Source organism: Somniosus microcephalus, chromosome 10 (assembly GCF_052327205.1).
Source record: "Somniosus microcephalus isolate GS21.2 chromosome 10, FLI_Smic_1.0, whole genome shotgun sequence".
Taxonomy (NCBI): Eukaryota; Metazoa; Chordata; class Chondrichthyes; order Squaliformes; family Somniosidae; genus Somniosus; species Somniosus microcephalus.
In genome coordinates, this window is record NC_140996.1 from 63050399 (window position 1) to 63075486 (window position 25088).

The 25088-nt window shown below is 44.9% G+C and overlaps 1 protein-coding gene across 1 annotated transcript in view; it reads right to left on the minus strand.

Annotated features, from left to right (window-relative positions):
• Nucleotides 1-25088, minus strand: part of abcc4 (ATP binding cassette subfamily C member 4 (PEL blood group)) — a 516746-nt gene that overhangs the window by 473486 nt on the left and 18172 nt on the right. Inside the window, exons 2-3 of the mRNA XM_085999895.1 lie at nt 11601-11711; nt 5444-5564 (exon numbers count right to left, since the gene is read on the minus strand). Coding sequence (XP_085856021.1) covers nt 5444-5564; nt 11601-11711 — 232 coding nt within the window. The remainder of the gene's footprint in view (nt 1-5443; nt 5565-11600; nt 11712-25088) is intronic.

Consider the following 25088-nt stretch of genomic DNA (forward strand, 5'->3'; position numbering starts at 1 on the left):
AGCAAAGTTGTGCTCGGTTACATTGCCAATGAGTCAAAGAGATTCTTCATATATGTACACAACAGAGTTCAACGAATAAGACAATCAACATGCCCCGACCAGTGGCACTATGTGCCCACAGAGCTGAATCCAGCTGACCTCGCCACCAGGTCAGTGCCTGCCTCCCAGCTCTCCAGTACAATGTGGTTTACCGGGCCAGTTTTCTTACACAAACCTGACCAAGCTGACCATACGGCACAAGAATCATTCAAGCTCGTCAGCCCAGAACTAGATGTGAAGGCCAATGTTCAAGGGACGGTCAAAAAGTTCTTCAGACCCATCTCAGAGGTCGTACTCCTCTTACCTAAGGAGGACCGAGTGTTATTGATTCCACAGTTCTGTATGTTTTATAAGTAGTGGCATCTAATAGACGCCAGGTGGGGAGTGTTCTGCCTTATAATTGCAGGAGTTACGTTTTGTTGCCGCCAGTAGGTGGCAGTAAATGGAAATGGCCAGTAGGGTCACTCAACAGGAAGTAGTATAGTGATAGCAAAACAAAGAGGTCACACCAGCATGGAGCGTGCTGCAAGTTAATCCGCTGTAATCCTACATTGTTACGCCTTCGAAAGCATTGCCTGTGAGTTGAATGGTTTCATTACATATTCATGTTTAAATGTTAGTTATATCTCATGTATGTAACAAGGTGCATTTCTTTCTTTTTTCTTTCTCAGTTTTACTCCAACCCAATGCAACTGATTTGTATTGTTTCATTGACCTCATGCAAGTGTGGCATTATTAAACACCGGAGCTTGGACGCTACATCCTGACTCCCATGTCGTTATTGAAAGGAGTTTGGCTGGCTGTCTAACTGCGTACAGACACATACACGTAGGAAGGACAGTACATTGGTACTTTATAATCTTGGGGAGGGGAAGATTTTCACTATTTACAATTTATGATGAAATAGTAAATGTGTGTATGAATAATGCATTTATGATTTTGCTATAAATGATAAATGGCAAATATGGAACCAGCAATTAACTCTCAAATTATCCATCACCTTGAAAATCTTAGCCTAATCAATGGTCAGCAGTATAGCTTTTGGCATGGCCATACCACTGGTGGTCTTGTTGGCATGCTATGTACCCCTGGAACTATGATCATATTGCATTTGGCAGGGTTTAGCACCCTGAACATCTAAACATTATGACATCATGTTTTCTCCCACCAAAGCTGTGTTCATGGTCATCAGGTTCTGCCTCAAATTGATCGTATTTATTTCCCATAAACTTAGAGCTTCGCCAAGGTCGAACCTCTCTCCCACTCTGTTCCTCCTTCATATCAATGATAATTCCACTCCATATTTAATTTCATCAGTGCTTACCACCTCCAGTCTTCTCGCACTGCAATGGTCCAATCATTATTTCTTGATTTTCTCCATGCCCTTCAAAAATCTTGTTTCTTTCAAATCAAAGGTGTAATGGCCTGAAGTTTCTATTTAACATGCTTAACACATGCTGGAAGCGCATATCGAAATCTACAAACCTTGTCTGTGATTTTCTGACCGTTGTTGGTTGAAAAATCATGGGTTGGTTATGCTGAATTTCCTGATCTGCACTCTCATCCACCGTCTCTCACAAATCAAATCATAGAAATTTACAGCACAGGAGGCCTTTTGGTCCATCGAGTCTGTGCCGGCCGAAGACGAGCTATCCCGCCTAATCCCACTTTCCAGCTCTTGGTTCGTAGCCTTGTAGGTTACGGCACTTCAAGTGCATTTCCAAGTACTTTTTAAATGCGATGAGGGTTTCTGCCTCTACCACCCTTTCGGGCAGCAAGTTCCAGATTCCCACCAGCCTCTGAGTGAAAAAAGTTCTCAACTCCTCTCTAACCCTTATACCAATTACTTTAAATCTATGCCCCCTGGTTATTGACCTCTCTGCTAAGGGAACTAGGTACTTCCTATCCAGTCTATCGAGGCCCCTCATAATTTTATACACTTCAATCAACTCTCCCCTCAGCCTCCTCTGCTCCAATGAAAACCTCAGCCTATCCAATCTTTCCTCATAGCTAAACTTCTCAGTCCTGGCAACAACCTCGAAAATCTCCTCTGTACCCTCTCTAGTGCAATCACATCTTTCCTGTAATGTGGTGACCAGAGCTTCACACAGTACTCTAGCTGTGGCCTAACTCGTGTTTTATACAGTTCAAGCATAACCTCCCTGTTCTTAAATTCTATGCCTCAGCTAATAAAGAAAAACATCCCGTATGCCTTCCTAACCACCTTATCTACCTGTCCTGTTACCTTCAGGGATTAGTGGACATGCACGCCAAGGTCCCTCTGTTCCTCTACACTTTTCAGTGTCCTACCCTTTATTGTGTATTCCCTTTCCTTGTTAGTCCTCCCCAAATGCATTACCTCACACATCTCCAGATTGAATTCCATTTGCCACATTTCTGCTCACCTGACCAGTCCATCTTCCTGCAGTCTACAGCTTTCCTCCTCACTATCAAACACACGGCCAATTTTTGTCTCAAAAACACCCGTCGACCATTACCCTTTGTTTCCTGCCACTGAGTCAATTTTTGATCCAACTTGCCACTTTCCCTTGGATCCCATGGACTTTTACTTTTCTGACCAGTCTGCCATATGGGACCTTGTCAATGGCCTTGCTAAAATCCATGTAGACTACATCGAACGTGCGACCCTCATCAACCCTCCTTGTTACCTCCTCCAAAAAATTCAATCAAGTTAGTCAGACACGACCTTCCCTTTACAAATCCATGCTGACTGTGCTTGATTAATTTGTGCCTTTCTAAATCACGATTTATATTGTCCCTCAGAATTTTTTCCAATAATCTGCCCACCACCGAAGTTCAGCTGACTGGCTTGTCATCACTCGGTCTATCCCTTTCCCCCTTTTTAAACAATGGCACAACGTTAGCTGTTCTCTGGCACCATACCTGTAACCAGAGAGGATTGGAAAATGATGGTCCGAGTCTCCACTATTTCTTCCCTTGCTTCTCTGAACAGCCTGGGCTACATTTCATGCGGGCCTGGCATTTTATCTACTTTCAAAGATGCTAAACCCCCTAATATTTCCTCTCTCACTATGTATATCTCATCTAATATTTCACACTCCTCCTTAACTACAATGTCTGCATCATCCCTCTCCTTTGTGAAGACAGAGGCAAAGTATTCATTAAGAACCATACCCACATTTTCCACTTCAACACAAGGTTTACCTGTTCGGTCCCTAATAGGCCCTACTCTTTCTTTAGTTATCCTCTTTATGTATTTATAAAACATCTTTGGGTTTTCTTTGATTTTACTTGCCAATATTTTTTCATGCCCTCTCTTTGCTTTCCTAATTTCCTTTCTATACTCCTCTAGACTTTCTGCAGTATTTAGTTCTCAGTATCTGACATAAACTTCCCTTTTTTTGCCATATCCGACCCAGTATGCACCTTGACATTCAGAGGGCTCTAGATTTGCGATTCCCACCCTTTTTCTTTGAGGGAACATATTTGCTCTGAACCCTCACTGTATCCTCCTTGAATACCTCCCGCTGCGCAGACACTGATTTACCTTCCAATTAGCTGTTTCCAGTCCATTTTTGCTAAATCACATCTCAGCTTAGTAAAATTGGTCTTTCCCCAATTGAAAACTTTTACTCCCGGTCTACCTTTGTCCTTTTCCATTACTACGCTAAATCCAACTGAATTATGATCACTACCACCAAAATGCTCTTCCACTGATACCCTGTCCAGCTGCCCAGCTTCATTCCCTAAAACCAAGTCCAGAACCGCCCCCTCTCTCGTTGGGTTTACTATGTACTGGCTAAGAAGTTCTGCGTTTTAAGAATTCTGCGCCCTCTATACCCTTTACACTGATTCTATCCCAATTAATATTAGGGTAGTTGAAATCCCCGACTATTACTCCCCTATTTTTTTCGCAATTCTCAGATATTTACCTACATATTTGCTCTTCTACCTCCCTCTGACTATTTGGAGGTCTATAGTACACTCCCAGTAGTGTGATTGCCCCTTTTTTGTTCTTCAGTTCAACCCATATGGCCTCATTTGATGATCACAGCTGTAATTGTTCCTTTAAGCAATATTGTGACACTCCCTCCTTTTTTATCCCCCCTCTATCTCGTCTGAAAACCCTGTAACCAAGAATATTGAGCTGCCATTCCTGCCCTTCTTTCAGCCATGTTACAGTAATAGTAAATCAACAGCTAATCTGCATTATATATGATGGCTTCACACATAGTCCTTTTCCATCAATCACCATTCTTCACCTCCTTATCTTCTCTGACCAAAATTCCCACATCTCCTCCATTGCTAAAGCTGGTTCCAAAAAAGCTCACTTCCCTACTTAGTGCTAAATGCTATTTTTCCCGGCAACAACTCTTATCTGTTTATAAACTTAAGTCCACCAAAGACTTAAATATTGCTGCCATATTTAGGGAAGCTCTTCCAATGCCTGTCTCATACTCCTGGAAAAGAATAAGCTTGCTGTCTAATTGATCTTCTGATCTCTAGCCTCCAATCTCTCTCTCACACACAAATTATTTCTTGTTTCTCTCTATTTTAACAATATTACTAGGCCAGTGCTCCTCTGAACTCTCCTCTCTTGCTCATAATAATCCAAAATTGCACTGACAAGGTCTTTCCCCTCCCTCACTGTGTTAAAAGAAAGTCTGATCAAAGTCTACTTTAAACTCATTCTTTCTCAAGATCTGATAACTATGGAACTCCTCACCTCCCTCAGTCTTTCCTTCCTCCTACCATCTTCAAGCTTTTAAAACACAAGCTAAGTATCCGCTAATGGCTACTTCCCAATTGACCTCATCTTCTCTTTCACTCTTTTCAACCTTGGTGGTGTCCTGCACCATGGGCCCTGTCCCTTCATCTTGGTTTCTCAATAAAAGAAAAAGCAGAAATGGGTACAATACTATAAATCAAATAAAGGGAAAAGGAAATAATTATCTTCTCTGATTTAGCTATTAAGATAATTGTACTCGTGTGCAGCATAAACACCGGCATTGACCAGTTGGGCCGAATGGCCTTTTTCTGTGCTGTACATTCCATGTAATTTTGGGAGAAAATTGGAACATGCAAGGAAGTAAAACTGGAAAAGGCAGAGATTTTGGAAAATGTCAGGTTGCTGCTTCCCCAAATGCTTTTGTTGAAAGAATTACATTGGAGCAACTCAACAAAACTTTACACATCAAGGGCAACTAAAGAATCACAGAAAAGATGCTATACAATAGCAACACTCTCAGAATCAGGCACAGAGGTCAGCACGTCCATTTTACAGCAATCACAATTTTGTAGCCATTGATCTTAAAAATCAGGAACACCAAATTTTGTGACCTGCACGCCCATCAGGCCAGGAGGAGAATCTTGCAATTCCAGAGCAAATAAATAAGATATTCAACAAAAATTCCATAATTACCTCTAAAAATGTGAATGCACCTAAAACACTATACGATTTCCAGAAACATTTTAAAATGGCTTTTGTAAGTTGGGGGATTCGAGCTTGCTTCTGTGCCTTCTGGACTTCTTTGTCCCAATGCCTGGACAAAAGACAGAGAGAATAATAGTATCTGTGGTTCTCAAAATATTTAGGCATTCTAGGTCAACTATAATTTTCTGGCATGAAAATAAAAAAATATAAATATAAACTGCTGCCACAATTTGCTGAAGTCTCCATAATTTAAATGAGAATCAGGAGATGTGAAGATGTGACATATTTAAGGATTTCATCAAACTGGGAGCAGTTCCCCACAGGTTACAGAGGGTAAATATTCAACATGGAGAAGGTGACAGCTTTCCTTTTTTCTTTTTGCCCAGAGTGATCCAGATCAGTATTCCATGAATTTCCAAGCACAGATTTCCCATTTTACCTCTACTAATTTTCAGCACAACTAGATTGAGCATCCACCCATTGGTCAGCATAAAATTTTACATAAAGGCTACATAATGTAGTGACATCAGGAATCACATTTCACCTCATCACACCTTCAGGGACACCTTTACAACACAAGCATACCATAAGGTGCAATTTGAAAGGCAGAAGTACTTTCAATCTAAACTATAGACTGAACAGGCTGGGGCTCTTTTCTCTAGAAATGAGAAGACTGAGAGGTGATCTGATAGAGGTTTTCAAAATTATGACAGAGTTTAATAGGGTAGACGTAGAGAAGATGTTTGCACTTGTGGGGGAGTCCAAAACTAGGGGCCATAAATATAAGATAGTCACTAATAAATCCAATAAGGAATTCAGGAAAAGCTTCTTTACTCAGAGAGTGGTGAGAATGTGAAAACTAACTATTGCATGGAGTGACTGAGGTGAATAGCATAGATGTATTTAAAGGGAAGCCAGATAAGTATACAAGGGAGAAAGGAAAAGGGGAATTTGTTGATAGGATGAGATGAAGTAAGGTGGGAGGAGGCTCGTGTGGAGCATAAACACCGGCATAGATCTGTTTGGCCAAATGGCCTGTTGCTGTGCTTTAAAATTTATGTAATTCTATGTCATCTGTCATAGACTTCTGTATTGCAAAGTGCTTTTTGGGGGTACTTACTGCTTGCGGATAGTAGTTTGTTAATTAAGGGCCTTTATTCATTAATCTCTGGCCACTATGACTTTCCACTATAGCTTTCTTGGAGGAAGAAGAGGAGCAGCAGAGGGAAAGCTCAAGCTGAACAGGAGAATCACCCATAACTACCAAGCTACCAGAACGTACCAACTTCACAGATCCTACCTCCACCTCATCCAGGAGCAATATACAAGATGACGCTGCTTCCCAAGAGAAGCCATCGAGGGGGCAACATTTGCAATCCTCCAGTCCTCTAGCACCATCCCCATATCCAAGGAGGATTGGAAGATTGTGACCAGAGCCTCCACAATTTCCACCCTTACTTCTCTCAGTAACCTAGAATGCATCCCATCCGGACCAGGTGACTTTTCTACTTTGAGGACCGTCAACCTTTTAAGTACCTTCTCTTTATTTTTAGCCTGTATAATATCGCTACTGCCTCCTCCTTTACTACATTGGCAACATCCACTTCTCCAGGTGAAGACAGTTGCAAAGTACTCATTTAGTACCTCAGCCATGCCCTCTGCAATACCTCCTTTTTGGTCCCCAATCGCCCCTCCCTTCCTTTGACTATCTTTTTACTATTTGTGTGTTTATAAAAATACTTTTAGGTTCCCTTTTATGTTAGACGCTAATCTATTCTCTTACTCTCGCTTTGCTCCTCTTATTCTCTTTTTTAGATCTCCTCTGTACTTTCTATATTCAGCTTGGTTCTCTACTGTATTATGAACCTTACATTTGTCAAAAGCCTCCTTTTTCTGTCTCATTTTAACCTCTATCTTTAGTCATCCAGGGAGCTCTAGCTTTGGATGCCCTTCCGTTCCCCTTCATGGGAATGGGTCTACACTGTACCTGAACCATATCCTCATTGAAGGCCTCCCATTGTTCAATTACTGTTTTGCTTACCAATTTTTGATTCCAATCCACCTGACCAGATTCCTTTTCAACTCACTGAAGTTATCCCTTCTCCAGTTAAGTATTTTTACACTTGATTGTTCCTTGTCCTTTTCCATAACTATTCTAAACCTGATAATCTTATGATCACTGTTCCCTAAAAGCTCTCCCACTGAAACATGCTCCACTTCGTTCCCCAGAACTACATCCAGTACTGCTTACTTGCTCATTGGGCTGGGAACACTGATGAAACATTTCTCCTGTACACGTTTGTATGCATTTCAGGAATTCAGCCCCCCCTTTGACCTTTACACTGTTACTATCCCAGTTTATATTAGGATAATTGAAGTCCCCCAATATCATTACTCTGTAATTCTTGCATCTTTCTGTAATTTGCTCCTCTATTTAATGGTCTATAGTATACATCTAGTAGCATAATAGCTCCTCTATTGTTCCTTAATTCTAACGAAATGGCCCATCAACTACATCATCCCTCTTAATTGCTATAATAGTTTATTTGATCAATACTGCCACCCCATCTCCTTTTTTACCTTCCGTTTCTTCCCTGAATACCTTGTAGCCAGGAATATTAAGTTCCCAATCCTCCCCTGCTTTGAGCCAGGTCTCTGTTATTGCCACTGTATCATAGTCCCATGTAGCGACTTGTGCCTGGAGCTCACCAACCTTATTTACCACGCTACGTGCATTTACGCACATACACTCCAAACCCATCTTAGACTGCCTTGCATTTGCCCACTGTCTGATCCCTCCTATTTCTAAACTGTTCTTTACTCTGTGCACCTTCTTTCTCCTCTCTAATGTTTCATACTGGTGGCCATCCCCCTGCCAAATTAGTTTAAATCATCCCCCACAGCACTAGTTAACTTTCCCATGAAGACATTGGCGCCAGCTCTGTTGAGGTGCAACCCGTCCACCTTGAATAGGTCCCTCCTGTCCCAGGAATCTGAAGTCCTCCCTCCTGCACCATTTCTCCAGCCAAGCGTTAACCTGTCTTATCCTACTCTTGATATACTCACTAGCACTGAGCACCTGAAACTCTGACTGCAGGACCTTAACCCTTTTCCTTCCACGTCATTGGTTCCCACATGGGCCACGACTTCTGGCTATTCCCTTTCCCCCTCAAAATGTTCTGCACCCTCTCATATATGGGAATGCCCGTAGTAAACCCCACAGTAAATACAGAAGGGTGGGAAGCAAAAGATTTCTGGGCCAGAAACTGCTGAAAGGCAGTTTAGTCGCACAGTTGAGATAGATTTTTTTCTAATCCCTTCAATCAAAATCGATATTTCAGACAAAGTTTGTGAAATCAACCAGTTTGCCATTTGAGGAGTCATGAAGGTAACTTACCCCTCTTTTCTATAGGTTTAATTTGGCTGGTGGAATTCTGGGACAGCAGCATTTCCCCTCATTATCCTGTAATTTGCAAGCATGTACCTCTGATGTATCTAACTTGCAGCCCAAATTCCAGACCCCTATGCCAGAACTACCACTTCCAGGCCCCAAGTATTTTTCTTCACCTAACAATTTAGATTTTTTGTCCAAACAGTGGGAGCACAAATTTCATCTTGTCTAAGTTAAAACATGTACAGGAAACTCTCTTTTTACCGGCACCTAAATAACCAGAAATCTCTCTTAACCGGCAAAATTCAGGAGTAGGTTCAGGTACGTTTTACTTCATATTAGTGATCGTGTAACCGGGGTTCCTGGATCTGTGGCCGTGTAACCAGAGTTCCTGCACCTGTTGCCATGCAACAGGGACGCCTGGATCTGTGGCCGTGTACGGGGCTCTCGTACCTTAGTAAGTATACCTCTCTGTAATCTGGACTTTTTGATCAACCAGCACCACGCCGGTCCCGTCAGTGCCGGATAAAAGAGTTTCCTGTACATACAAACGCAGTTTAGGAAAAGGAGAGAAAGAGAGGGAGCATGGGGAACATATATGAGACAGTGAGTGGGTTCTCGTCTCCATATCAAGAGAAAGAATTGGGGGAAAATATAACTTACGGCCACCTGTTTTGCACCAGTAGGTGATAAGCCTATGCCCATTTGGCAGCCACAGCATTTAAATGAGGCCCATAGTCGAATCTGGTTAGGGCCTCAGCCAGTCACGAATCAGAGCACAAAGTAGTTGCTCCACCAACTTTGCGCCGGTTATGGGTGCAAGTCAAATTTCTCCCCCAATAAATCCACTAGTGTGTGGATGAGTTCACACCTATATGTGTTAAATTTGAGTGTATACTTGCAAAATGTATTGCTTTTCAATGTTACTTCTTCAAAACTGGCTGCAATTACAAACACAATGGTGTCGAAAGAACCTGCACACATCATTGTGCTGATTACATTAGCAATCACAAGGTCAATAAAAAATTAAAACGTAGATGATGTATGCCTTCCGAAGGGACTGCTCCCTCCGCGACACCCTGGTCCACTCCTCAATCACCCCCAACACCCCTTCCCCCGGCACCTTCCCATGCAAGCGCAGGAGATGCAACACCTGCCCTTTTAACTCCTCCCTTCCCACTGTCCAGGGCCCCAAACACTCCTTCCAGGTGAAAGAGAGATTTACTTGTACTTCTTGCAATTTAGTATACTTTATTCGCTGCACACGATGCGGTCTCCTCTACATTGGGGAGACCAAACGCAGATTGGGAGACCACTTTGCGGAACAGCTCCGTTCAGTCTGTAAGGGTGACCCCGAGCTTCTGGTCATCTGTCACTTTAATCCTCCGCTCCACTCCCACTCTGACCTCACCGTCCTCTTACACTGTTTCAATGAAGCTCAGCGTAAGCTTGAGGAACAGCACCTCATCTTTCGATTAGGCACTTTACAGCCTTCTGGACTCAACATAGAGTTCAACAATTTCAGACCATAACCTCTGCCCCTATCCTTTTTTTTTCCATTTATTTTTTTTTTTCTCTCTCTCACATGGCAGCTGTCGATCATTCTGCTAGTGCCATTTACACTTCATCTAGAGCCATCTTTTGTTTCTTAACTTGTCCCATTGCCATCTCCTTTTGCCTTGCACCATCTCTTAATCTCGCCTGCCTTCTATCCTATCAGTCCTTCCCTTTTGTTCTTTACTCCCCTCCCCCCTTTCCCAGCCTCTACACTTGCTTACAAACCTGTTCCATCTCCTACTTTTTCCAGTTCTGATGAAGGGTCATCGACCTGAAACGTTAACTCTGTTTCTCTCTCCACAGATGATGCCTGACCTGCTGAGTGTTTCCAGCATTTTCTGTTTTTATTTCAGATTTCCAGCATCCGCAGTATTTTGCTTTTGTTTCAGCATAAATGGGCATGTAATCCCTGCTAACATAGCCCACATGCACTCACAATGACTAAAGTGTTGTAAGTTATACAAATAAACATCAGATAGTTGTAAATGAATTACTGGCATGCATAGGATGTCTGAGGTGTTGCTACTGCTATTATAGTGCTGTTGTAAAGCAGCTTCGGCTTTGCAAGAATTCAAATATGACAAGATAAAATAGATTTGCCAAGTTCACATCCACCACATATTAGAAAATTGAGGGAAACATGATTTGTAAATATGTGCTGGCGGTGTGTGAAGAAGTGGAAAATCTACTGTAATTCCAGAGTCAAGTCTTGATCTAACGCCACAATGCAGTTGAACAAGATCCCTCACTAATGTTGTCTCACACCGCATGGGCTCAATGCTACATAGAGCACAATGCCAGAGCAGTGTCAGGCCAAGACTAAGACTAAGACCTAGAAGTACTATGGAGGTTGACTAGAGTGCACAAATGTTATTAAACCAAATTACAAATACACATGGACTTCATCTGTTGTTGTAAAGTACACAAAATACTTAGGCCTAGAAATTCTTCTCGGGCGGTATCGAATCGGCCGCCCGTTATACGCAGTGTCTGATATTCAGTTCCATTGACAGCAATAGAACTGAATATCAGGCGCTGCGTATAATGGGTGGCCGAACCGATACCGCCTGCTTTGTGCCACCATCCGAGAAGAATTTCTAGTCCCCTGTCTACTAAGTACATTAGCCACATTGACACTGAATATATATTAATGCAATTCAAGGGATCAGGGCAGATAACAGGAATACCATAATTTACCATTGCAGTTCTTCTCCTAATCGCTCAGATCCATCTTCTGGAAGCACTTTGTACAGGTCGTTTTCCTCTAGTCTCCTTTTGTATCCAATTCGAAACAGTGGATTTAACCAACTAAAAATTGAAAAATAAAATGATAATTCAACTGTTGCAATACATTTTAAACATGTCTGTCTTTATCACACACTCACTACATAAAATGCAGCATATAACAGCTTAACCTAATGATGTGAAAAGAGTTATGTATGGAAGAGAAACAATTCAATGAAACAAACATCAGTTGCCAGGGCACAGTACGGAGGGAAGAAGGATTCGATTTACACCATGGTCTTAGTAACACCTTTGTATGCACCTGCTGATGGGGATTTGCTTTGCAACTGCTGCTAGACAGCACTTCTGGTCATCTTACAATGTAGGCAAATAAACCACTCAGCCAAGCTCAGAAATTGCAAATTAAACAAATCAATCATTTGGATTAGACTATGAGTTCGAGCAGTTAACACAATTCCCCTTTATAAATAATCTTTTTATAAGCACAAATTTAATATCCTTTCAGCAACACACAAAATTAACTAACACAGAGCTTCATTTATTATTAGCATAAAGGTGTTTGCTCGTACTTTGAAATATACTCAGATAAAGACACACCATTTACACAATGATAGACAGCCTTCCAGGCCCAAAGCTTCTGAAGAACTACTACACAGACACTTAGCAAGTAAACCGAAAGGTTTAAAAAAAATTGCAATAAAATTCTTCTGAGCAAAATATAATCATATGTTCATACCAGATTTAAATAAAAGTAATCACATTAAAAATATTTTTTTTTTAAAAAGGAAAGCACCAGTTGGTTGACAATACAATGCAGGAGCAGAGGTGTGGGAATTGTTGCTCCTCAGGGACTATTTCACCTGCCCTCCATTAAGCTGACCACATGCCACAATGTAAGGTAATCTCCCAACAGGAAGCAATCTCCCAACAGGAAGCATGCCGGCCGGAGGTGCACAGTTGCTTTTAAAGGGCTGTTGCTCGCCCTTAAAGCTGCGCAGAGAAAATTGGCAGGAGTAAGTTACAAAAACTCAAACTACTCCTTTCAGTGAATCGGTGTTGGAGGTGTGCTGTGGGATGCCATTGAAACAAGGATGGTCCTTTTTTGACGCCAAGAGCCACGCTGCAGACTAAAGCAGCAAAGGAGGAGCCTGGAGATAGAGTTGGCGGAATGAATCACTTGAGTACCAAACCAGAGGACAGGTAAGGAAGGAATTTGCTGATCTCAAGAAGGTTGTCAAGGTAAGTACTGCTCACAGTGCTTAATTTTACAACTTTGCCGTACATATCATCTCACCAACACTTCACTATTCCTTAGGCCATATCATCACAGAGGAAAATTTTCAGGTACTTTCGAAATGCTCAGATATGCCATGGAGCTCATGGAGCGCCACTCTGCTCTTGTAGTGATAGATGGCAAAGTTGGTGGCATATTACCCATGCTAGGTTAGTGATCAAACACCTACACTGTCATGGTGGCGTCCTTGTCTAGCACCACACAGACACAATCTTCCACCCCTTCTGTCTCCTTCATCCCAACTGGGTAATTCTCACATTCTAAGCTTCTACTATCCTTTCCTGCTGATCCACCACAGCAATGGGAGCACAGGAGGAGGAGAAAGAATAGAAACATAACCATAATGATGAGAATGATGAAGAGGGAGATGGTGGCAGACTAAAATACAGCCATGAGGTCCTCCAGAGATTTCCTGCTTCATGTGCCTTTGCCTCAACCCCCTGCAACTCAAATCTGCAGGTTCACAGGTCAATCTCAAATAATGTGCGCCAACAAACAGATGTGACTCTCGACTCTACAGCTCTCATTTGCGGCAACATCAGGGAAGCTTTGTCTCCATTGCAGGAACCAATGGAGGGTGTGGCAGCTTCATTGGAATCTGCAGCAGATCCCCAGCCAAGAAGAAGTCAGAGCCTCCATCTCCATGAAAGCACAGTCAGCACCTCGATCAGCAATAGGGGAGAGAATGGATGGCAGACTGCACAGCAACCTCCAGACCATGGTGACCACGGTGCAGGCTGCGGTTGCAGAGGGCTTTCAGGATTTGAGAACGACGACAACAACAACTTCTTGTATTTGTATAGCGCCTTTAACATAGTAAAACATCCCAAGGTGCTTCACAGGAGTATTATAAAATAAAATTTGACACCGAGCCACATAAGGAGAAATTAGGGCAGATGACCAAAAACTTGGTCAAAGAGGTAGGTTTTAAGAAGCGTCTTAAAAGAGGAAAGAGCAGGAGAGGTGGAGAGATTTAGGTAGGGAATTTCAGAGCTTAGGGCCTAGGCAGCTGAAAGCATAGCCACCAATGGTTGAGCGATTAAAATCAGGAATGCTCAAGAGATCAGAATTAGAGTAACGCAGATAGCTCAGTGGGTTGTGGGGCTGGAGGAGATTCTTCTTCTTCTTAGGCAGTCCCTCGGAACCGAAGATGACTTGCTCCCACGTTAAAAATGAGTTCGCAGGTGACTGATGAGTCCAATGCGGGACCTACAGTCTCTGTCACAGGTGGGGCAGACGGTGGTTGAAGGGGCGGGTGGGTGGGGAGCTTGGGCTGACGTGCGCTCCTTGCGCTAGGCTTCCGCTTGCTCCCGGCGAAGAGACTCGAGGTGTTCGGTGCCTTCCCGGATGCTTCTCCTCCACTTTGTGCGGTCTTGGGCCAGGGATTCCCAGGTGTCGGTGGGGATGTTACACTTTTTCCAAGGAGGCTTTGAAGCGTTTCCTCTGCCCACCTGGGGCTCTCTTGCCGTGTCGGAGTTCCGAGTAGCGCGCTTGTTTTGGGAGTCTCGTATCGGGCATGCAGTCGATGTGACCCGTCCATCGGAGCTGATCAAGCGTGGTCAAAGCTTCGATGCTGGGGATGTTGGCCTGAGCGAGAACACCGACATTGGTGTGCCTATCCTGCCAATGGATTTGCAGGATCATGCGGAGGTAGCGTTGGTGGTACCTCTCCAGTGCCTTGAGGTGCCTGCTGTACATGGCCCATGTCTCTGAGGCATACAGCAGGGCGGGTATCATTGCTGCTCTGTAAACCATGAGCTTAGGGCCGGGTTTGAGATCCTGGTCTTCAAACACTCTTCCTCAGGCGATCGAAGGCTGCACTGGCACACTGAAGGTGGTGTTGGACTTCGTCGTCGACGTCTGCCCTTGTTGACAGTAGGCTCCCAAGGTATGGAAAGTGGTCCACGTTGTCCAAGGCCTTGTCGTGGATTTTGATAATCGGGGGGCAGTACTGTGTGGCAGGGGCAGGTTGGTAGAGGACCTTTGTCTTACGGATGTTTAGTGTAAGGCCCATGCTCCCGTACGCGTTGGTGAATGTGTTGACGATGGTTTGGAGTTCGACCTCCGAGTGAGCGCAGACGCAAGCGTCGTCTGCATACTGTAATTCGACGACAGAGGATGGGACAATCTTGGATCTGGACTGGAGGCGACGGAGGTTGAACAGTTTCCCGTTTGTTCTGTAAATTAGCTCCACTCCAGTGGGGAGCTTACTGAGGGCGAGATGGAGCATTGCAGCAAGGAAGATCGAGAAGAGCGTTGGTGTGCGATGATACAGCCTTGCTTGACCCCGGTTCGTACGTGAATTGGGTCTGTGGTGGAACCGTTGGTCAGGATCACAGCTTGCATGTCGTCGGGAAGCAGACGGAGGATGGTGACAAACTTTTGAGGGCAGCCGAATTTGAGGAGGACACTCCATAATCCCTCACGGTTGACAGCGTCGAAGGCCTTTGTGAGATCAAAGAAGGCCATGTACAGTGGTTGGTGCTGTTCCCTGCATTTCTCTTGTAATTGACGTGCGGTGAAGATCATATCCATTGTGCCCCTTAGTGGTCGCAATCCGCATCGCGACTCTGGGAGGAGCTCTTCGGCCACTGGGAGAAGGCGATTGAGGAGGATTCTTGCGATGATTTTCCCTGTGGCAGACAGCAGGGAAACTCCTCTGTAATTACCGCAATCAAACTTGTCACCTTTCTTGAAGATGGTCACACTTACGGCGTCTCCGAGATCCCCCGGCCTGCTCTCCTCCTTCCAGATAAGAGAAATGAGTTCATGAATTCACGCCAGTAGTGCTTCTCCGCCATGCTTTAGTGCCTCGGCGGGGATTCCATCTGCTCCTGCGGCCTTGTTGTTCTTCAGTTGTCAGATGGCCTTTTCAACCTCATGCCGGGCTGGGGTTGTGCAGAGATGGTGGCGGGTAGCATGCTGCGGGATGGAGTTGAGGACACTCGCGTCGAAGACAAGAGTCGTGGTTAAGGAGATCTTCGAAGTGCTCCTTCCAGCGGGCACTGACTGGCTCTCTGTCCTTGATGAGTACCTCTCCGTTCTTGGCCCGCAGTGGGGTAGGGCCTTGGGTGCTTGGGCCGTAGATGGTCTTGACTACGCTAAAGAATCCACGCATGTCGTGGTTGTCGGCTAGCTGCTGGATCTCCTGCACTTTCTCCACCCACCATCTGTTCTTTAGGTCGCGAGTTTTTTGTTGGACCTCGGTGTACTGGCCGCGCTAGACGTGCGCCTATCTAGTTATCCAGCAAGTTAAACACTTATTCAAAAATAATTCTTCGTGAAGCCGTTTGCTGTTTTGAAGCTTTACTTGAACAAATTTTGTGAAACTGTAAACAAAGATAAAGTATGTTTTGTACATAAACTGAGTACTATATATTCGATATTACATAAGATATAAACATATTTACAACAGTAGAATAGACTAATTGTATAACTAACTAACATTTGGACTAACTTCTATAACTATCAAATATTAACCTTTTATAAACATAGTGTTATCAAAATACTACTCTGACAACGTTGCTATTATGCTAAGAAACAAAGATACTCACAGATATTGCGCTTGGCCTAACATATGAAATCAGATTACATTGGATTGTGAAACCCTTATGGAATCCTCCATTACTGCCAGGTTCTTCCTGGAATTCTACTTCCTGTGTTACACAGGAAGAAAGGTACAAAGGTCAAATGACCTCTCACAGGAAGAAAGGAACAAAGGTCAAATGACCTGTTTCATACAAACACACTGCTAACACAATAACCACCACCAGAGGGTGCTACTGCATGTAAACATGTCCAGAATGTCACATAATGTCCAGAACACTCGGCCTTCAGGCATCTGTAGAGCTGCTTTCTTGCTCTCGAGTTCTGTTGCTGTTTCCCAGATCAGCAATGCCTTGCGCTTGCGGCTTATTAGCTCTTGGCTCTCCTGGTCGTTCTCGTCAAACCAGTCTTGGCGTTTCCTGGTCAAGTGACCGAACGTCTCTTCACAGGTGCTGATTATGGAGGCCTTGAGTGCAGACCAGGCGCTGTGGGCACTCTGTGTCTCTGCATCACTGGGAGTCGGCAGGTTGTTTGTGAGGCACAGGCTGAATAGGGCTTTCTTAGCGGGGTCTTTGAGTGCTCCAGCGTTGATTTTCCTGCGGCATTGTTTCTGTTGCCGCCACTGTTTTGGGGCTACATTGATGGAGATGACAGAGTGGATTAGGCGGTGGTCTGTGCAGCAGTCGTCAGCTCCGGTCATGGCGCAGGTGATGCGGACGTCCTTGCGGTCCCTCGCTCGGACGATGACGTAGTCCAGCAGATGCCAGTGCTTGGAGCGAGGGTGCTGCCATGAAGCCTTGTACTTGTCTCTTCTGACGGAACAAGGTGTTGGCTATGACAAGGCCATATTCTAAGCATTTTGACAGGAGGAGGGTACCGTTGGAGTTGGCTTTCCCTACCCCCTCTCTGCTGATCACACCTCCCCACACCTCCCCAGAGGTCTGTGTCCTTTCCAACTCTGGCGTTAAAGTCGCCAAGGAGGATCAGCTTGTCGCCCGTTGGGACTCGGGACAGGGATTGTTCGAGGCTGGAGTAGAATTCCTCTTTGGTCTCGTCTGTGGCTTCCAGTGTTGGGGCGTATGCACTGATGACTGTAGCGCACTGGCTCCAGGCTAGGGTGAGCCGAAGAGTCATGAGGCGCTCGTTTATACCACTAGGAGAGTCTCTGAGATGCCCAACTAGTTCATTTTTTATGGCGAAGCCTACCCCATGGAGGCGGCGTTCTTGTTCAGTGTGAGGAGCTCATAGACTTCTTTGTCTCCAAGATTGAGACCATCCATTCACCTGCCTCTGCCACTTCCCTTCCTTCCCCTAGCCCACTGGGCCAACCTTCCTCTATAGTTCCCCCCTGCCCTAGCCCTGAACTCACTTCTTTCTCCAGTTTCTCTCCGATCTCCCCTCATGATCTTTCAGCGCTCATCTTGTCTATGAAATCCACCTCCTGCTCCCTCGACCCTATTCCCACCAAACTGCTGACCACCCAACTTCCTTTTCTGGCTCCAATGTTAGCTGATATTGTTAACAGTTCTCTCTCCCTCCCCTTCAAATCTGCCGTCATCACCCCTCTCCTCAAAAAACAAACCTTGATCCCTCCGTCCTTGCAAACTACCGCCCCATCTCCAACCTCCCTTTCCTCTCCAAAGTCCTTGAACGTGTTGTCACCTCCCAAATCCATGCCCATCTTTCCCGCAATTCCATGTTTGAATCCCTCCAATCAGGTTTCCACCCTTGCCACAGTACCAAAACGACTCTCAGTCACAAATGACATTGTTTGTGACTGTGACAAAGGTAAACTATCGCTCCTCGTTCTTCTTGATTTGTCTGCAGCCTTTGACACGGTTGACCACTCCCTCCTTCTCCAACGCCTCTCCACCGTCGTCCAGCTGGGTGGGACTGCTCTCGCCTGGTTCCATTCTTATCTATCTAATCATAACCAGAGAATCACCTGCAACGACTTCACTTCCCTCTCCCATATCGTTACTTCTGTTGTCCCCCAAGGATCTATCCTTGGCCCCCTCCTATTTCTCATCTATATGTTGCCCCTTGGTGACATCATCCGAAAACACAGTGTCAGTTTCCACATGTACGCTGACGACACCCAGCTCTACCTCACTACCTCTTAACTTGACCTCTCCACGGTGTCTAAATTGTCAGGCTGCTTGTCCGACATACAGTTCTGGATGAGCAAAAATTTTCTCCATTGTTTTCGGTCCCCGCCACAAACTCCGTTCCCTTGCCAGTGTGACTCCATCCCTCTCCCTAACATCTGTCTGAGGCTGAACCACACTGTTCGCAACCTTGGTGTCATATTTGACTCTGAAATGAGCTTCAGACCACATATCCGCAGCATAACAAAGACCGCCTACTTCCACCTCCGTAACATCGCCCATCTCCGCCCTTGCCTCAGCTCATCCGCTACTGAAACTCTCATCCATGCCTTTGTTACCTCTAGACTTGACTATTCCAATGCACTCCTGGCTCGCCTCCCACATTCCACCCTACGTAAACCTGAGGTCATCCAAAACTCGGCTGCCCATGTCCGAACTCGCACCAGGTCCCATTTACCCATCACCCCCATGCTCGCGGACCTACATTGGTTCCCGGTTAAGCAGCGCCTCAATTTCAAAATTCTCATCCTGGTTTTCAAATCCCTCCATGGCCTCGATCCTTCCCATCTCTAAACTCCTTCAGCCCCACAAACCCCCCACTACCCCCCCCCCCCGCAAGATATCTGCGCTCCTCTAATTCTGCCCTCTTGAGCATCCATGATTATAATCACTCAACCTTTGGCAGCCGTGCCTTCTATTGCCTAGGCCCTAAGCTTTGGAATTCCCTGCCTAAACCTATCTGCCTCGCTACTTCTCTTTCCTCCTTTAAGACACTCCTTAAAACCTACCTCTTTGACCAAGCTTTTGGTCACCTGCCCTTATGTTATTTATCCTTGTGTGGATTGGTGTCAAATTTTTAGTCTTAAAATACTTCTGTGCAGCGCCTTGGGACGTTTTACTACGTTAAAGGCGCTATATAAATACAAGTTGTTGTTGTTGTTGTAGCAATGACTTTTACATCGCACAGAAACAGGCCATTCGGCCCAACCAGTCCATGCTCGGGGTCATGTTTACGGACTGAACGGAGGTGTTCCGCAAAACGGTCACCCAATCTGCGTTTGGTCTCCCCAATGTAGAGGAGACGGCATCGTGAGCAGCGAATACAGTATACTAAATTGCAAGAAGTACAAGTAAATCGCTGTTTCACCTGGGAGGAGTGTTTGGGGCCCTGGACAGTGGGAAGGGAGGAGGTAAAAGGGCAGGTGTTGCATCTCCTGCGCTTGCACGGGAAGGTGCTGTGGGAAGGGAAAGGTGTGTTGGGGGTGATAGAGGAGTGGACCACGGTATCACAGAGGGAGCAGCCCCTTTGGAATGCTGAAAGGGGGGGGTGGTGGGAGCGGAAGATGTGTTTGGTGGTGGGATCACGCAGGAGCTGGCGGAAATGGCGGAGGATGATGCCTTGCACCATCATCCCTTCTGTCTTTTAATCTCTCCTGCCTTCCATCCTATCACAGACCCTCCCTTTGTTCTTTCCTCCCCTCCTCCCTTTCCCTGCCCCACACTTGCTTAAAAATCTGTTACTTCTCCAACTTTTTCCCAATTCTGACGACCTGAAAAGTTAACTCTTTCTCTCTCCACGATGCTGCCTGACCTGCTTAGTGTTTCCAGATTTTCTGTTGTTTCAGATTTCCAGCATCCGCAGTATTTTGCTATTGTGTTCTGGAACAAAGGCCCAGAAATTCAGGTTGGAGGCCTCCTGTGGGTGCAAGCCTCCGACCTGCACTTACCTAGCGCGCCGGCCGTTGTGATCCTGGGCTTCCTCCAACTGCCGGCGCGCAGTGCTTGCGTATCCCAGGGGCTCAGTTCGTTCGAAGCGTCCCCTGGGATCACGTGGGCCATGGTGAGCCAATGGTAGCAGGGAAATGCCCATTCATAAAATTGACAGGAAGAGCTGTCAAAACTATAAATATTATAAGCCCCAAAACATAACTAAAACTTCAAATAATTTTTTTTAAAAACATCACATTTTTAAAATAACTATAAAATTACATAAAATAACTATTTTAAACAATAACTTAAATTTTTGAAAATATTAATTACATTTTCTAGCGGTGCTAAAAATAAACTTACCTTTCTTTAAAGTATTAAAAAAAATAAACCTGTGGAAAAAATGTTTTAATTTTAATTAATTCACCACTTACCTTATTAAAAGCAGGCCTTGTGCCTGCTTTTCAAAAGTGTAACTGCTGGAGACTTACCCTCCCGGAGAAACCTGGAAAAAAACTGCAAGTTCCAGGTGTACGCGCTGCCTCTCCGGCGCAGGCGTTCGACCTCTGAATCCCTTCCTTTAAGGGAACGGAAGTTCCGGTTTCCCGCGCATCCACAGTGCATGCACGAAACCGGCACTTTCGTTGGGCCTATAGGTGAGTACCCAGCGCGGCGTACTCACCCGTGAAGACCCGAATTTCTGGGCCATTATGTTCTTGAATCAACAAGAGGACAGGCCATACTAGATTTAGTAATGAATAATGACCTGAATTAGTCAACAATCTAACAGTAAGGGAACACCTAGCTAACTGATCATAACATGACTGAATTTGATATTGGTTTGTGACTCAAGGTTTAAAAATTTAAGTAAGGCTGACTTTGAAGGGATGAGGTAAAACTAACCACAGTAAACTGGGCAGAAGTGTCACTAGATAAAACTACAGATGAACAGTGGAAAGTATTTTAAAAAGTATTCGGTACAATACAAGACCTGTGCATATCCATAAAGGGCAAGAGCTCTAACTGTGTCATTGAACAACATTGGTCAACAAAAGCAGCAATAGATAGTATGAAACTAAAAGGGCTTACACAAGTGCAAAGAATAGTCGAGATCCTGCCGACTGGGAGAGATATAAAGAACAGCAAAGGGATACAAAGAAAGTAGTAAGTTGCAAAAAGGGAACCCGAGAAAAAACTTGTGAGGGATATCTAGGGCAGCACTAAAGGTTTTTACAAGTATATTAAAAGAGGCTGGCGAAGAGTAATGTGGCCCCTTGAAGACAGACGCAGGTGGTATTGTAATTGAAAATAAGGAAATGGCTAAATAATTACTTTGTATTGGTCGTCACAGTAGAGGAAAAGGATAAAAGTACCAGAGATACGAGGAAAACTAAAAATAAATCAAGGGGATAACTTCCTAGATTTAATACAAGTAAAAATATGGTAACCGTGAAAATAATGAGACAGAAGATTGACAAATTTCAGCAACCCTGATGGTTTCCACCCCAGGGTATTAAAAAGGTGAGGTATTTGCAGATGCTTTAGACATGATCTGCCAAAAACTCTTGTTATTTAGGAATTGTCCCCTTGGATTTTTTTTAATTCATTCATCGGCTGTGGACGTCGCTGGCAAAGCCAGCATTTATTGCCCAACCCTAATTACCTTGGAGAAGGCAGTGGTGAGCCACCTTCTTGACAACTGAGTGGCTTGCTAGGTCATTTCAGTGGGCAGTTAAGAGTCAACCACATTGCTGTGGTTTTTAAAATTTGTTCATAGGATGTGGGCGTCGCTGGCAAAACCAGCATTTATTGACCATCCCTAATTGCCCTCGAGAAGGTGGTGGTGAGCTGCTTCTTGAACTGCTGCAGTCCATGTGGTGAAGGTACTCCCACAGTGCTGTTAGGGAGGGAGTTCCAGGATTTTGACCTAGCGACGATGAAGGATCGACAATATACTTCTAAGTCACGATGGTGTGTGACTTGGAGGGGAACTTGGAGGTGGTAATGTTCCCATATGCATGCTGCCATTGTCCTTCTAGGTGGAAGAAGTTGCGGGTTTGGGAAGGGCTGCCGAAGATGCCTTGGCGAGTTGCTGCAGTGCATCTTGTAGATGGTACACACTGCAGCCACGTTACGCCGGTGGTGGAGGGAGTGAATGTTTAAGGTGGTGGATGGGGTGCCAATCAAGCGGGCTGCTTTGTCCTGGATGGTGTCGAGCTTCTTGAGTGTTGTTGGAGCTGCACTCATCCAGGCAAGTGGAGAGTATTCCATCACACTCCTGACTTGTGCCTTGTAGATTGTGGAAAGGCTTTGTGGAGTCAGGAGGTGAGACACTTGCTGCAGAATACCTAGTCTCTGACCTGCTCTTGTTTCCACAGTATTTATATGGCTGGTCCAGTTACGTTTCAGGTCAATGGTGACCCCCCCCCCCCCCCCAAGAATGTTGATGGTGGGGGATTCGGCGATGGTAATGCTGGTGAATGTCAAGGAACAGTGGTTAGACTCTCGCTTGTTGGGGATAGTCATTGCCTGGCACTTCTGTGGTGCGAAAATTACTTGCCACTTATCAGCCCAAGCCTAACCGTCGTCCAGATCTTATTTCATGCGAACATAGACTGCTTCATTATCGGAGGCATTGTGAATGGTGCTGAACGCTGTGCAGTCATCAGCGAACATCGCCATTTCTGACCTTATGTTGGAGGGAAGGTCATTGATGAAGCAGCTGTAGATGGTTTAACCTAGGACACTGCCCTGAGGAACTCCTGCAGCGATGTCCTGGGGCTGTGATGATTGACCTTCAACCACCACAACCATCTTCTTTGTGCTAGGTATGGCTCCAGCCCGTGGAGAATTTTCCACCCCGATTCCCATTGACTGCAGTTTTACTAGGGCTCCTTGATGCCACACTCGGTCAAATGCTGCTTTGATGTCAAGGGCAGTCACTCTCACCTCACCTCTGGAATTAAGCTCCTTTGTCCATGTTTGGACCAAGGCTGTAATGAGGTCAGGAGCAGAGTGGTCTTGGCGGAACCCAAACTGGGCATAAGTGAGCAGGTTATTGGTGAGTAAGTGCCGCTTGATAGCATGGTCGATAACACCTTCCATCACTTTGCTGATGATTGAGAGTAGACTGTTAGGGTGGTAATTGGCCGGATTGGATTTGTCCTGCTTTTTGTGGACAGGACATACCTGTGCAGCTTTCCACATTGTCAGATAGATGCCAGTGTTGTAGCTGTACTGGAACAGCTTGGCTAGAGGCGCGGCTAGTTCTGGAGCACAAGTCTTCAGCACGATAGCCGGGATGTTGTCGGGGCCCATAGCCTTTGCTGTATCCAGTGCACTCAGCCGTTTCTTGATATCACGTGGAGTGAATCGAATTGGCTGAAGACTGGCTTCTGTGATGGTGGGGACCTCAGGAGTAGGCAGATATGGATCATCCACTCAGCACTTCTAGCTGAAAATGGTTACAAACGCTTCAGCCTTGTCTTTTGCACTCACATGCTGGGCTCCACCATCATTGAGGATGGGGATATTCATGGAGCCTCCTCCTCCCGTTAGTTGTTTAATGGTCCACCACCATTCACGATTGGATGTGGCAGGACTGCAGAGCTTTGATCTGATCCGTTGATTGTGGAATCGCTTAGCCCTGTCTATAGCCTGCTGCTTCCGCTTTTTAGCATGCATGTAGTCCTGTGTTGCTGCTTCCCCGAGGTTGGCACCTCATTTTTAGGTACGCCTGGTGCTGCTCCTGGCATGCTCTTCTACACTCCTTATTGAACCAGGGTTGGTCCCCTGGCTTGATGGTAATGGCAGAGTGAGGGATATGCTGGGCCATGAGGTTACAGATTGTGGTGGAATACAATTCTGGAGTCACATATAGGTCACAGGCCAGGTAAGGATGGCAGATTTCCTTCCCTAAAGGATATTATTGAACCAGATAGGTTTTTACAACAATCTGGTAGTTACATGGTCACCATTACTGATACTAGCTTTTTAGTCAAGCACTTCTTCACACAAAGGGCAGTGGAAATCTGGAACTCGCTCGCCCAAAAAGCTGTTGAGGCTAAGTCAATTGCGAATTTCAAAACCGAGATTGACAGATATTTATTAGGCAAGGTTATTAAGGAATATGGATCAAAGGCAGGTAAATGGAGTTGAGTTACAGATCAGCCATGATCTAATTGTCTGGAGGAACTGTTGGGATGGGTAGAAATAGAGGCCAAGTAAAATATCTCAAATGGCACTCCGAAAATTAGTTGGCAAGTCATCTGTATATTGCTCACACACCTCTTGACTGCTGGTTCAATCGAATACTCACAGAAGCTTGAGAGCATGTCACCCCCATTCACAGTTTCATTTGAAAGATAGAAAGTTTACCTTTAAAACCTTAAAAACTTTAAATACAGTGATGATTTACTATTTATATAGTATTGGCACTATTTCTCATGGTGAAAACAAAGACTGGGAAGTTCATTTCCTCTCAGTCCCCATGCTAAAAACACAATGATGACCTGCTTGTTCCCACACTACAGAAATACAACATTAAAATGTCCGGAAACCCTGGTTGAATCAACAGCTTTAAAGTCCCATTTTTATTGTTTATAAGTTATCAAATGAAAAACTGCAATTTAGGACTGTCAGTAGTTTACCGAGCAAGAAATCTGAAGTTATAGCTTCCAGTTTCCTGAGGAAAATAAGTAACAATTTACAATGAGGAAGGAGTAATCCAACACGCAAATACATTTCCACACCCACCCCCCCACCCGACTTTTGTTGCCACCATCG